Source organism: Patagioenas fasciata, chromosome 2, assembly GCF_037038585.1.
Source record: "Patagioenas fasciata isolate bPatFas1 chromosome 2, bPatFas1.hap1, whole genome shotgun sequence".
Lineage (NCBI taxonomy): Eukaryota > Metazoa > Chordata > Aves > Columbiformes > Columbidae > Patagioenas > Patagioenas fasciata.
The window spans coordinates 121,121,693-121,137,187 of record NC_092521.1 but is presented as its reverse complement, the minus strand read 5'-3'; the positions used below and the strand labels follow the sequence as shown (position 1 = coordinate 121,137,187).

Genomic DNA, 15,495 nt, shown 5'->3' with positions numbered 1-15,495 from the left:
AAACTTTTGTATTAATATGGAATTAAATAATGGTTCTGAGGGGTTGCATAGAGTTTGGGGTATTATCCAGGTGTTTATCACTTTGAAGAGTCTAAATAATAACAGCAGGAAAAACTAGAGATCTAGGACACATGGACTAAAATAATCAAATAAATAACTCTTTTCAGTGGTGTCCAACGGTACAGTGAGGGGCAGTATGCAGAGACTGAAGCACAGGAGGTTCCATCTAAACATGAGGAGAAACTTCTTTACTTTGAGGGTGCCAGAACACTGGAACAGGCTGCCCAGAGAGGTTGTGGAGTCTCCTTCTCTGGAGACATTCAAGACCCACCCAGACACATTCCTGTGTGATCTGCTCTGGGTGAACCTGCTTTAGCAGGTGGGTTGGACTAGATGATCTCCACAGGTCCCTTCCAACCCCAACCATTCCATGATTTCTCTCTAACAAGTGCTATGCAGGTAGGGCTGTGTAAGGATGTGCACTTTCTTGGAGCACTATCACAAGCACAACGTTATGACCTTGTTGCTTGCGTGATTCCCAGGGAGATTACAGGCAGCAATGTACAGCACAAGCTCTTGCTTGTGAAAGTAAAATAAAAAGGGAAGGAGAAAAGCATCTTGGATATGATCTTTAGTGGTAATGCTTTTTGGTGCAATCCACAATAGCTCCATTGTGGAAAAATCTAGTTCAAGAGGTTCATGAAAGCCAGAAAGCATCTTCCTACGGTTGTGCTGGCAGGCCACAGAGCATGCCAGTCTGCAGCTGCATATCTTCTAACCTGAGGATAAAATGTGTTTGGAAATACAGTGCCCACAAGGACCATTCCCAGCGGGTGTTAAGTCATCTTGGTCCTTTGGGTAGGTGCCTGCATCATTTGATATGTATGCTCTAAGGGTTGTGTCTTACCATTTTTTCACTGGAGATGTTCTCTGGCAGAGTGCTGTGAGGTCCTATTTTTACTGCTGCTTTGTGGGCGTGTAGAGTGCTGCTCAAGATGGGCCCTAAGAGAAGTCATTGTGGCATCCAGGCTCAGGAGCACAAACATTGTTGGTAGTTCCAAAAATGTCTTGTACCCAATATAAATGTCTTCAGAACAGAGTATCAGTTACTCCATGTTGAGTGATAGGTGGAGTCAGAAATCATTCTGACTAAACTTTCTGAAGAAGTTATCCTTGGATTTTTCTGTCCCTATGTTGAAATCTGTAATATCTATTGACAGGTAAAGTAACTTCCTCACCCTATATCCAGATTACATCCCAATTATGGCACTGAACATTTCAGAGGAATTAACACACAGGTCATTTAGGACCTGCAGTTGGTCTGTCAGAACTGCATACTGTGTGTGGGCTCAGTAATTTTATGGAGGATTGTAAATTCCAGAATTGCAGTTCTAACCTAATAACCATGGGTCATTTGAAATTTGTATATCACTTGGGTAGACTCTCGGCATAATTTGAGTGGTAAAGAAATTATAGGACGTGGCATTGTTAATACCATCTAGGACACGTAATTTTTGCAGCACAGATTTTAGTGCCCTCAATATGTTTTTTTAGTCATTGAAAGAAACTGCAGTATATTATAAAAATGTTCAGAGTCTGTTTTGGGGGGAGAGGTTGTGTTTTTTTGTTTGTTTGTTTTCATCTTAATTTGTTGCCTTTCAGGTTTCCCTTAAACAAAAAGCCCCAAGCCATTCAAAGCATGTAATAATGTTGTGAGTGTTCTCATTTAGAATTTGGAAAGGCTACACTTGATTCAGCATGTGCTTAATTGCATCCTAGTTTTGGGTGCACCAACTGGTCTTTCAGTCCTTGTGTTTGTTAGTTCCACTGATGGATTGCTTGGAAGAGACATGCGTGCAGCATTGCGGGATCAGCCCTCCTGTATTTCATGTTTTGACCTTAATAGTGATGTGAAGATCTTTCCAAACAAGTACCTAAAATCATGAAAACTTAAAATGAATGTCTTATGTTTGAGTTGTTTTTAGCAGAATTACTATACATGCATCTAGGAGGTTACCATTGTACAGAAAAGCAATAAATTTTGTAACTCTTCTTAGAACTAAGGTATTGATGCATATTTAAATATATATTTTTTTTTTTCAAATGGCATGAATACTTCAAAGTAATTATTTCCTTAAGAAAAATCTGTCACCATTTGCTATCAGTGCTGTTAAAATGCTAGAATTTTAATCTGGGATCCTAGCCTGCATGAAATCCTGTTGAAGCCTCATTAAATACGTTAAAGTCTTTTTACATCTATGCTCCAGGGTTATATACCTATGACATGGAGACCTCAGCCAGAAGAAAGCTAAGAAAATATGGTTCAAAGAATGTCTACCTTTGTTCAGTTTTTCATCTTCTGTTTACAAAGGCAAAATTAATGGGAGGTTTGGAAATGCAGATATTTGGAAAATAATTTTTGTCATCAATTGTTTAAGTAATGGAAGAGGAGTAACACTCCTGGTGTAGACATATGGATTCTTGGAGGTTTTGAGCATTCACAATTCACACCTTTAGAAGAGCACCACATTCACATTTTACAGCTGTTGTGTTAATTGCCCTTCTCCATTGTGTTGTAGTAGTTAACCCAGGTGTGGGCTCCAGCGTACCCTGTATTGTCCCTGCTCTGTCAGCCAGGAGTTTTCAGTACAGGTAGCACCTCATATCAGAGCTTTGGGGTGAACTCTGCTGAATGTAGAGAGTACATGAAGCAGCTCTCTTGTTCTGTGGATCCTAATGGGGTTTTGTGACCTAGTTTTCAAGAATTTCACCTTACCAAAGAGTGGAGGTCATGGCATAGACTGGCAAAAGTCAAATCCATGGTTTGTATCCCAAGTGATGACACTGTAGGAAATAAGTGCCTTGTAATGGTCCTTTGTTGTTATCCCCTTCCAAAGCAGGCAGAGCTTTTTTTTTTTTTCCTATTCATCAGTAAGATAAACTCCTAATGCTTAAGAACACCAGCTCCATCTGTTGCTCTAACGACTCCCCAACCTGATTGTCATTCCATCCCTGTCTTACCAGCCTGTGCTAGAGACATATCCAAATTCCACTGCTCTCTCTGCTGAAAGGGCAGGAAAACAGATTTCTTTCTTTAGTTAAAATGTGCCAAAGAAACGGTGAGCAGAGTGGCTTGCTTCAGTGCTGGGCTAAAACTTCGCCTTTGTGCCAGTCTCGATCAAGCCATATTCTTAACATTTCTAATTTGTTTTTAAGTTCATTTTTGCATAAATGTGTATTTGCCAAAATAGGTATTTCTACAGAATGCAAGGATTTACTGGCTGCTGTGAGCTCTCTGCTTCCTCAGTGTTCATCTAGCACAGCAGTGAATTTGAGTTTGGAATCAGTGGTACAAGTGTTGATGGTGTTTTAGGATAGCTGCCTCTTGCAAATCTTTTTCAAAGTCAGTTTGTCCTGATGCTTTTTTGTGGATGTGGCAGGTCACTAGTTTACCTACTGTAACTTCATACCTTTCTCTGCATGAGCTGAGTGAAAATCCAGATTGAGCAGGCTTTTGGTGATTCCCTCCGCAGAAGATCATGTCCTAAACACATCTGGATTGCTGTTTGCACCCAGCAGGATGGCCTGTAAGCTGCATACTGAAGCTGGATCTGAAACAGCTCTGAGCTAATATATAAAATCAGCTTTTGTGTTTTGCATGGGGAAAGCTCTGGTTTACCAGAAGGTGGAGCTCTCTGCAGTCATTTCGAATAGCACGTGGCTTTTTTTGCAGTATTTTAAAACATTTTACAAATGTTGGTGCTTACAGGAGAGTTGCTTTCAGTTATAATGTTTTTCTTTTTTTTTCCAAAATGCCTAAGAATTGATTGAGAGAGCTTAATGAAGTAAAGAATCATTAATTACTGAGAGACAAATCACAATCCAACAGCAATCTAAAATTTAGCTTGAATTTTAATTTAGGGGAAAAATGCACACACAGTTTAGTTTATGGTTTCCTGATGGATAAAATGACATGATGTTTCTGTGAAGTTTTTTGAACACTGCATTATGTACAGGTTCTTCTTCATACAGATATGAAGATTCATTGTTGATCATCTACTTCTTTGAAAAAGAGGGTATAAATAAAACATTTGGTTTCAGCCACAGTCTCATGGAGCGGATGTTTATATTTAAAATAATACTTTGGTGTATGTACATGTGAAGATAATATCTTATTGTAAACTTATATATTACTTCCTCACAAATTTATACCAACTCAGGATATGGCCATTCTTATGTAAAATTCCTAGGTTAGGAATGAATTATTTTGTTTCTATTTTATAAACTTTGTTCATTTACAGCAACAGGTTCTCACTCTCTTTGTACTGTGTCCAAAGGATGGAAAATGCTACAGCAATATGATACACCCCATTGTTGACTGATGGAGGATGAAGCTGGTACAGAACTTTCTTAGTGGTATTTAAGGGTGGAATACATCCTTGGAAATTGATTTTTTTTTTTTTTTTTTAACAATTTCAATTTGTTTCCTCATATTAGAATCGGTGATTTCTCTACTTTTAGCAGCCTTCTCCTATCTCTGACTCATTCATAGCAATGAGTCTTGCTTTTGCTAATGCAGCTATATATCTTCAATGTGCCTGTTTCCAATCCGAGGGGATACCCAGTGGATATTACAAATGGGGAAAATGCACTTAATTGTGTTATAGCTATGTGCTTTGGGTTGAGCTTGCAATCTTAAACTGGCATTGCTTTATTCTGTTCTCTATTCATCATCCAGGGATAATTGCTTTGTTCTACTTGATTTACGTCGAAGTCCTTTGTTTTATCAAAATAACCAATTTTTTCATGTCCCGTCATTTGAGCTCTTTCTCCAGATTTTCTTTTAACTCTCTACAATATGGAGAAAATCATGATTGCTAGGCTGTGCTCCCTTGTAATAGCTTTCATAGTGCTCACACTAATCTCTAAAGCAACTGGATTCCTGAAGCATCATAATTGCCGTCTCTGGAGGTGAAGTAGAGCCTGTTGTTATGTTACGCTGTGCTAACATTTGAGTGTGTTAACATGGCACTCCAGTGAGTTTTTAGAAATCCTCTTCTTTAATGTACAGCAGCACATTCCAGCGCTAGATATAAGTTGCCTCACGTTGTTTGCACTTCTGCTTCCACTGTTCACACTCCCCGTGCTCTACCCTTCACACTCTGCTTACGTGTGTTCTTAAAGGCCTACCGAACTGCACGCACGATTTTGGAGCTGTGATACTTTATACATGAAAAAGGGAACACAGCCACAATTACGACTTGCCTTGCTTCTGCTAAGCATCTCTGGAAGTTCAGAGTGGTGTCTGGTCTAGTTGATCGGTCTGTCTGTCCTTTGCAATGTGTTGAATAGTTGTGTACTGTGGTATTAAAGTGTGGCTTAATCGGGGAGTGGCTCAGAGGGTTGGGTAGGACTGAGAGGGAGGGAGCTGCACACAATTTTTATTGTGCATGTCTTTTGACCACTGCTAAGTTTGGTTACTAAGTAAGAAGAACCTATGCAATCATGATATCTTTGATGTAATATTTAACTCTGGGTGTTTTTCAACCAGCTTTTCAGATGCATGGCTCTTAAATTTTGTAGTTATTTTGCAGTGGCCACAGCTGTATTATACAGCAGGTTAGTATATTCACAGAAGTATCTCTACTGAGAAGAAACAAATTGGCCTGATTACTTAGTTTTCTTAAATTGAGCTCTGTTGCTTATTTCCCAAATTACAGATACACTGACAGTGGCACCTTTACAGCCACATTTGTGGGGAAAATTACTTAATACACTGTTTACAGATACATGAAAACTGCTGTATTGTGCAGCTGAGGATGTACATTCTTAAAGAACCTAAACACATGCACAAGAGAAGTGTTACAGATGTGCAGTAGTGGATCCAAAGAACCGCCACTTGCCCTACTATGGATGTGAAAAGAGGCAAGAGAAACAGTAATATGTGTCTATCCCCTCCCTGCCCCAACAATCTACATTCCTGTAGCGTTAGCAAGCTGGATCCATTACTGAGAAGTTATGAGGATACCTTTTGGTGGATCAATCTAAAAGCTGGAATGCACAAATATTCAGAAAATCTTAGTACTCTTGAGGTGGTACTAGAAAATGCTGCTTGTAATTTCCCACTGGCAAAAGTGCTAGTTTAGCTGAGGACAAGCATTTCACACACTGTCTTGCCTAAATATGTTTTGAACAAGACTTATCTGTGGTGTTAGTGATGATGGGGAAGTTTCAGCAGACCCTTTTAGCACTGGCCATTGAGCCCTGGGTGTGTTTGTTTTCTTTTGGAGAACAAGTGTTTTTTGGAACTCTGTAGCTTGTGTATTTCACTTTTCTTGCATTGATCCAGTCCGAGGTACCTCATCACTTTTTGCATCTGCCTTATCAGCACACAGAAGTTTGGTTTTCCCCTTTTCTGTGTAAAATGCAAAGAATTTGCTTTTTTTTAATTTAGTACCTCATCCTGGGAAGTGCATGTCACAAACCAACTCCACCTTCACCTTCACCACCTGCCGCATTCTGCACCCTTCTGATGAACTCACACGAGTCACACCAAGGTAAGGGTTTCCCGTGGTGTTTTTCCTGCAGGGAAATACTAAGTAGCGGCATAAGCAAAAGCGTTAGCCACGTTGGTGAATTACACCCCCAAATTATTCCTCCCATTTTGCGTTACCTCAACCTGATTTTATTTGAGGGGCATGTGTAAAGCTTTAGGAAGCCAACCAAAATATCTGAAATTTTGTCTTGCGGGATCAGACATAACTAAGTTAGCTTCCAAATCCAAACTACCGTTGGTCCCAAACTAGTTGTAGTTCTCATGTGTGAATGCACAGAATATGGTTTGTCACAAAAAATACGAGATTTTTCCAGGGAGGAAAAAATCTTTATCTTTGGTACAGAACAAGAAGGGATGTGCAGGTAAAGAAATCCAGGAAGTACATGAGGAATGGAGGAAGAAATACGCCTTAATCCAAAAGAGGGAACCATCTACTTTGTTCCTTGGTGGCATTGTTGAAAATGAGTTCATAGTAGCAAGGCTGAAACTAATGAACTGGCTTTCTAGTAGCAGTTGGCATGTGTAGGCAAAACATACTGAGAAAAGGCAATTCTGTAGCATTATAGAAGGTGATGATCTGAGAACCAGAGTGAGTGAGTGAATTTCATACCTAAAGATGGAACTTTCCTTCCTTAGCAGATGCGTATTTAAGGAATGTTTTTTCTGTTGCAAAGGACAGTGCCTCACTGCTTTCTCTGCCCCTTATGGCCCCTGTGTGGGAGTGTATGATTGTGTAAGTCCCCATTCAGAGATGACGTGTCCAGACTTGTTTAGACGTGAGATGAGCACTGATTACCTATGGAACACATGAAAAGTAAGGCTATTACAAATGAAAGCCTGTGAGGTGGAAAGGAAATGGATGATGATTAAATATACCTTTTCTGCTTCCCTTTCTGAACTAAGTTAATCATGGCCTGGCTGCTTTTTCTTTACTCTCTTTGGTCGTCTTTTCCCTTCAGCACTGTTACTGAAGAGATTGTTTTATATCCTGCAGTTCTGTTTAATTTTCTCAATGTTCAACTGCTGTTAATTGTGGCCACAATAAGCTCCTTGATTGTGTTGGTTACTAAATCTAACAAGTTAGCTATAAGTGACAGCTAAATTCAGTACATTTTCAGGCACCTTAGGCCAAAATTCATCATTCAGGAGGACAAAAGAGCAAAACAAACAATATGATTTTTTCAGCAGATGTGTTTAAGGAGCTCCTCCTTACCAACTACAAACGGTTCTTCACAGGTCATGTGAGGAGGACGAGGAAACTGCATTATGTCTCGTTATGCTGAGAGGAGGTATAGGGCAGAGACTGTGACCCAGCGTGGCAGGGGGTGAGCAACGCTGCCAGCAGCATCTGTGTTGGCGGGGTCACGTGCAAGGAATGCGAGTGTGTGTGGCACCAGCTAACCCCAAGAGTTTTGGTATTTATCTACCTGGTTGCGTTTTAACCTAGCCTCTAACCCAGGGGATGCTCTAACCTGACTACGTTTCATGCAGCTACATGAGGAGCTCATTGATTTGTTTCTTTTCTCAATCGAACTCTGAAACTGTCACTGGGCTGAGTTGCTGGGGCCAATTTGAGTCTGTTTCTGTGGTGTGTCCAGGCTGCTCTGCAGTGTTGATCATTTTGATGGGGAAAATATTTCCCAGTTACAGCAATACCAAAATGATCAAATAAAGAAAAAAAGCAACACCTAGATAACTGCTTTCTTGCCGGGGTGTCCTTTGTTGTTGTTGTTGTTTTAAATTGTGCTGTAGTGTGTACCAGTGCTGACAAATTAGTGGAAATATTAATCTAAATATCTGTGCAGCTGAAATCTGGAGCTGGAGAGAATGAAGTTGTTGGAGTTGTTAAGCCATTGGAATGCTGTAGTTTTCATCTTGTGACTGGGACATCTTAGAAGCCTGATAATTAACACCCTGTGGCTGGGTTTCTAAAATGTGCTTAGCCATAGCCTGTAGAAAGTCAGTTCACACAGTAAGTTCTCTTAATTTTTCCTCCCTCATGCTCTTCAAGACTTCTGAACTTCTGTGCTTAGCCAGTGTGGGAGATGCAAATCAGTGGCTGTCACTGCTCTTTAGTTTTGCCATGAGCTGAAATCAGAGCTCTGAAGGTCCAGCTTTAATCCATGCTTAAGAGAAGAACTGAGATCTAACGTCTCCTTTCTGCTCAGCCTTGTCTTCAGAGTGTGTGTCTGTGCACTGCTGCAGTGGCATGTGTGACCTGCTGAGCTCTTCTACGAGGAGCCCTTCTCCTCTGCCACAGATTCAGTCTGGGCAGAATGCAGAGGACCTGAGGAGAACTTGCTTAGCACACCTACCACATGCACTGACAGCCACAGCACACTGGAGGGTGCAAGAAGATCATTTCCAGAGCCACTTAGCAAGGCTGCTTTTCCAGTTACACCACTCTTAATCCTAGTTTTCTCAAACACGTGTTTCTGTGCAGATCACAGATGGCTATATATGGGATTACTCTTGTTGAATTGCAACTGCAGGGTAAAAATTCTTGGGCAGTTTCACTTGCTTTTGGTGGAAGTTGTTCCGCATTTCTCTAGAGACCATATTGGCGAGATCCTATTTAGCCATGGAAAGAATACATGACTTGAGACTTCATAACATCAGGCTAATATTTCCTTAATTAAAGATGTGCCTTAAAGTACTGCTGATTTCTAGAAGACCACTGGACAAATGTTTATAGTGTTATGTTAGCTCCTGTCAGCTGCGTGCTGTATACCCTTAGACAAAGTTTGAAACTCATCAGAAACTGGTTCAGAACAAAACATTCCAGGATGTCTAAGTGAGTCTTGGCTTTCCAGAGTTCATTGATGTAAGGTGAAATGAGACTGCAAATTCCAGTCAAGACATCATTTAGGCCCTTTTGTCCTTATGGGCACAAAGGATACAGTTTATTCATTGGGGTCTCAGTGTGGCTTTTCGGTGCATTTCTCGGTACAGAGAATCCAACGTAAGTTTAGAGTTGCATAGATAAACATGCTGTAGCTGGTCTGACCTATAAGGAACAAGTTTTCTAAGGTTGCCACTGCAGTGCCAGAAACACTCAAAGCTCAGTGTCCATGAGATCTCATATCGTGGCACAAGGGATTTGGCACATCCTCTTTGTGCTTGCAATTCTTTGGAAGTAGGTGCTGTGTTGAAACTGTCTTCATTCAAATGATCAGCTTATGGGAAGAGAATAGTCAGAATTAATGTTATTTGATACACCTCAAGAAGTCCCAGCCTCTAATAACTAGCAGTAGTGTGCTTAAGGAAACAAAATGCAGTAGGTAGGCACTAAACATAAGTATGTAATGCCTGCCACTTGTAAATGTGCAGATTATTGCCCATTTAATATTTTCTTGTCAGCTGCCTGTACAGAGTTTATTTTGAGAAGAAAGAACTAGAATTGGAGAGCAATTTAGCCACGTTTCAAACTATAGAAAATAATGTTTTACCTAATTAACAGTAGAATGGCACTTTGTACTATTTGGTTTGCTGCTAAATTATCAGTAACCTGTTGACCAATTAACAACCAAGAGCTTGACTGTATTTTCTCATTTCTTTTGATGATTACTCACACCACTGCACGTCTCCATCAAAAGACAGATTCCCCCATCCCTTTTCCATAAATGAAAGCCAATACAAGAGAAGAAGAAGGGTTTGACCTTACAGAAGTGCGTGTTGGTGACCGTGGCAGCTTCCAGCAGCTTTGCTACAACTGCTTTTGTAGCAAATAGGTTCCCCTCCTCCCTTGCTGCTCTCTCTGCTGTCACCCAGCACCACTAGAAGGACTAGTGGTTTTGTGTGCTCACAAGTGACACTAAAAAGTAAATCTTGCTTATACTTTGCTTATACCATCCGTGAAATTTCTCCCCGGTTTCCTTGTCTCATGGAAGCCACTGGGAGTTGTGACAACCCAGTAGATCAAGGAGGAAAACAGAAGGTGTTGATCACAAACCTGTCCATGTAATAGTTTCTCGGAAGAAATGTGATGGTGTTGGGGAATGCACTAATCCCATGAGACTGGAGGGTGAAGTATGCAAAGCAGAGAGATGAGTTTTGTAAGAGATGGTGTTTTTTGCACGTGTCATCACGTTTTCGAGGACCTGGGAGCTGTGAGTTTTCTCTCAAAATGGACAGAAGACCCTGTTCAGGGTTAAAAAATCTGGTTTGTAATACGTTTTCATTCCCTAGTGTAGAGAATAATTTGCCTGCTCTTTTGTTTTCAGCCTTAACGCAGCACCTGCTCCAGCTTGTGGCAGCATTGGCAATTTGAAAGGCACCCCAGTGGCTACTCCCTGTACTCCTCGGCGTCTGAGCTTGGCCGAATCCTTCACTAACCTCCGGGAATCCACAACGACGATGAGCACGTCTCTGGGGCTGGTGTGGCTGCTGAAGGAAAGGGGCATCTCAGCAGCAGTGTACAATCCGCAGAGCTGGGACAGAGCCAGCAAAGGCACCCTCCTGAACGCATACCCCCCTAAAATGGCGATCATTCCTTCCACTCCACCCAACTCACCTATGCAGACACCTTCTTCCTCCCCTCCATCTTTTGAGTTCAAGTGCACCAGCCCACCTTACGACAACTTCTTGGCTTCGAAGCCTGCTAGTTCAATCTTGAAAGAGGTGAGGAACAAAAAGAACATCAGGAACAGCGAGAGCCAGACTGACGTGTCTGTTTCCAACCTTAATCTCGTGGACAAAGTCAAGAGGTTTGGTATCGCCAAAGTCGTGAGTGCAGGGCAAACGTCAGCTCCTCCTTTAACTGATGACCAGGGACCTCTTCTCTGTGGGGCACAAGGACCAGTGAGGGCCCTTGTTCCTGGAGGCCTGGCGCCAGACGGTCTCCCTTTGGGCTGCCCCGCCGTGACCAGTGCCATCCAGCTGAACACTGGCATCCGAAGGAATCGGAGCTTCCCCACCATGGTGGGTTCCAGCATGCAGATGAAAGGCCCGACGTCTCTCACTTCGGGGATCCTCATGGGAACCAAGCTCCCGAAGCAAACTAGCTTACGATGAAGGACTTTATTTTTACAGCTAGTCTTTTTAAATAAAAATACTCGGGGTTCTTTCTCCGATCCTCTTTCCTTTCCCCACCATCCCTTCATTGCCTCTTGAGTTTGACAAATCAACTTTGTGCCTAATGGGAGAAAAGTGTAAACTTTGTATAAAATCTGTAAATATGTACCAGATCTATTGTGACTAATTGGATTATTTTCCTGTTCAATTGAGTGCAAAAGGCTCTGTGTTATGATTTCTCTATTAAGGATAACTTGCTAACCTTCTCAAAAGGTTTTCTTTAAGATGCACTGAAAAAAATAACAAAACCAACAAAAAGTAACTTGACTAGGAAGACATGAACTCTGTAGCTAGCCTAACTTGAGTTGAAGGTGCATGGGAAGCTATCGAATGTGTTTTGTGAGACCTCACATGGCATCACTTGAAGCATGGGAGCGCTTGTGCTTCGTCAAATGCTGAAAAAACCACTCGGTTTAACATGCGGTAGTTCTAGTTTTGCTTCTGTAGGTACGTTGAGCTGAGTTATTGGAGTGCCTGGCTATTATACCTGAATGGATGAAACTTTTTTGTTTTTCTTTTCCTGTTTTGTATTCTCCTCCTTCTGGAGGTGCTAAACTTGAACTAATGCTGTGCGGAGGTCAGCAGGCCTACTGGGTACCTGGAATATTGACATATTCCTCCCACCGCCGTTTCATTTGGCACGCTTGCACCCTGTGCGACTTCTTTTTGTTTTGTTTGTTTTTCGATGCTGCACTGGATTGTGGAAGGGAAGATGCTTTACTCTGTGTTGCTGCCACTGGAACAGGCTTTGTCAGTGCCCCCCGAAGAAAACAGTTTTCACAACTCATGCGGTAAAACATGGCAGTGACTTCTTAGAAATCAAAGTTGTGGCACAGATTGACAGATAAAGAATGTTATAAAAGAACAGGTAGCAAAAAAAGTATTAGGAGAGGGTGTGTCCTTGAATCCTCCACAGAGAACCACAAAAAACCATTTAGTAATGGAACGGTACAAGTTGGAAAGAGCAACTTGCAGCCCTCATGCTGATCTTCAGGTTTGGTGCACACTGAGGACCATGGCCTTGTCAACAGGGTGGGAATATTCCCCACCCATTTTCTGGTTTCGTTTTTCTGAGAAACCTTTTTCATCTGAAGTTGGACCTTAGCAGAGGTAAAAGGATGGAAAATGCTGTATCTCACAATGCTTTTAAACTGATAAAGCACCTCCTAATACCAAGCCTTTAACCCCCACTTTTTCGGAAAAGAAATAAAAGACCTCGCACGACCTTTAGTTACAGCCAGGTGATCTTAATTTGTGTTGCGCTTTTCTTCTCTGTTTCTCCCAAACTTCTGCTGAGTGCTTGTAGAAAGAATTGAAACATCCTGGAACTGGAACAGACCAAAGGGAGCTTGCTCCTAGAGCTGAGACCTAGAATTTTTTGAAGGGAGGATGGAGAAGAGCGAAGGGGGGAGGATTTAACATCCACTTTCTTTTCCTTGCATTTCCTGTGGCACCTAAATCAAGCTCCCTGTTTGTTACCGTAATCACACTACACATAATTGCCATGAACTGCTGTTTGTACCAGACTGTTACTAAATCATTAGCACTGAGAATTTCCTGCATAAATGAAACTGTCTTTTAGTCTTTGTGACGAGAGATGGGTGGGTGTTTGGGGTTTTTTTGTTGGATTGTTTTTCCTGAATGAAGTAGTTCTTGCAGTAGTACTATGGACACTAAGGATATTTTTTGAGAAAGAATGAACACATCAGTCAGTTACTGCATGTGTTTGAAGACTTCTATTTATTCTATGAACTTAAAATGTTTTAGTAAAATGTCATCAGCTCTCTTTGCTGTTGTATGTGTGCACTTATTGCAAGTAAATTTAAGTCTCTTTTTATTTGAATGTATCTTAAAACAGGAGATAGAATAACAGTTGATTCTGAAAAAAGTCACGGACTTGATGGACCATTTTATATACCCAGAGGAAGAAAGCAATACCATATGAGAACTTACAGTGTAGACATTATTCATGCAATTGGGAAGTATTATTTAGCCTTTAAATAAGCAGTAGGAGGTGTCCACTCGCCGGAGAAAGCAATTGTAACACATCAGAAAGATGAAATAAAAATTTTTCTTCACTAATATCAATAAAATAACAGAAAAGTTGCATTGTTGTGTATTATTCAACTTCCTTCCTGTACTTCTGTGGTGATCCAAAAAGAAGAATTGGATGTGTTGTGTATGAACTCTCCTGCCTAATACGATGCAAAAACTATAGTGACAGAATATGAAAGTACAGAGTAAGGAGGAAACATCCTGTCGAGGGATGAAAGCAAGGTCTGCTGTTGGCTGCATCTTTTTTACTGAGGGTGGAACAGCCCATTGATTAAACACCAGATAATGAGAAACTCAAAAAATCGTGCACTCATGGTGAGAACTAAGTACTGACAGAAGAGCTCCCTGGAGGAGGGGGTAGTCAGGCAGTAAGTAGATCATGGAAAGGTTTACCGACTCATACATAGAGGAGAGGGATGTGTGTGAGGTTGGGTGGGAAATTATAGGATCAATTTGAACCTTAAGACGATCAAGTCCAACCGTAACCGAACTGTAGCACTTAGCCATGGCCCTGGGAGCCTCATCTACTGACAACCCTTTCTGTGAAGAAATGTTTCTTAATATCTAATCTGAACCTCACTTGGCACAAATTGAGGCCGTTTCCTCTTGTCCTATCACTTGGTCTCTTGGGAGAAGAGACCAACACCCTCCATGCTACATCCTCCTTTCTGATAGTTGTAGATAGAATCGTTTAGGTTGGAAGAGACCCTAAGGATCATCGAGTCCAACCATAACCTAAATCTAGCACTAAATGATGTCCCTAAGAACCTCATCTAAATGCTTATTAAACACCTCCAGGGATGGTGACTCCACCACTGCCCTGGGCAGCCTGTTCCGATGCCTGACACCCCTTTCTGTGAATAATTTTTTCCTAATATCCAATCTAAATGTCCCCTGGCACAACTTGAGGCCATTTCCTCTTGTCCTGTCACTTGTTACTTGGGAGAAGAGACCAACACCCTCCATACTACAACCTCCTTTCAGGTAGTTGTTGATCATTCCATTTATATCACATATTTGCTATTGGGAGAATACTGGAGACCAGTAATGCCAAAATAAACTTTTGGAGGGCTCGCATGAGTATGAGGCAGTGCCATACAACGGCTGTGAGGACGGCTGATGCCTGATGCAAGGCACGTCCAGGTGCTGTGTCAATGTGAAGGGGAGAGCTGAGGCTGGTACACGAACACAAACATTTGCTGGTTCTGGGTTGACTCTTGCCTTACACCAGGTAGCCTGCTGTCCTCAATTTTCTATAAGCTGTGTGTGGTGGGGTTGCTCCTCTGCTGGCGGTTCTTGCTGTGCCTGCAGTAGCTGCTGGCTTCTCCCTGCTTCTCAGAGCGGGGTACCCCAGTGCTCCCCAGTGCTTTCCACAGCTCAGAGAGCTCTTGGGAGCTGCAGATCAGCCCCCAGCCTGCGTGGCCAAGGATCAGCTGAAAAATCCCTGGTGATGCTGCCAGCGTTGCAGTTCCGCAGCGCTCTGCTCACTTCTTGCTCTGCTCTCTCCCACACCGGCAGCCCTGTCTGCATGTAACCCTGGCCTGGGTTTGCCTCCCTGTCTGCTCCTCGTTTTGGAAGAGGGCTGGCTGTCATTTGCACAGCCCTCTCACCTGCTGCCACTTCTGGCTGAGCTGCACTGGGGCTGTGGTGACACTCAGGGTCCTGGGTGAGTTTTGTATAATACAGGAGGCGTCTTTTTTTGGCTGTCTCCTTGTTGTGTCTTTTCTCCTTCCAAAATTAATAGCTTTTTTCCCCTCTAACCTATGCTTGCTGCTGAGCATGGATGCTCCTGCAGTGATCTAAAGCTTTGG

General features: G+C 42.0%; 1 protein-coding gene across 10 annotated transcripts in view; it reads left to right on the top strand.

The window, feature by feature from the left end:
* The window catches only part of LOC136098503 (trafficking kinesin-binding protein 1), a 132,766-nt gene extending 119,157 nt beyond the window's left edge, over positions 1–13,609 (top strand). For 4 of the 10 annotated variants that reach the window (XM_071804853.1, XM_065831975.2, XM_071804854.1 and 1 more), the window contains 2 exons: positions 6,455–6,557; positions 10,780–13,608. In XM_071804853.1, coding sequence (XP_071660954.1) covers positions 6,455–6,557; positions 10,780–11,569 — 893 coding nt within the window. In that variant the 3' untranslated portion in view covers positions 11,570–13,608. Of the gene's footprint in view, positions 1–6,454; positions 6,558–7,792; positions 7,882–10,779 lie in introns of all 10 variants that reach the window. The other 6 variants (XM_071804858.1, XM_071804859.1, XM_065831977.2 and 3 more) reach the window with 4 other exon arrangements.
* The last annotated feature ends 1,886 nt before the right edge of the window (positions 13,610–15,495 follow it).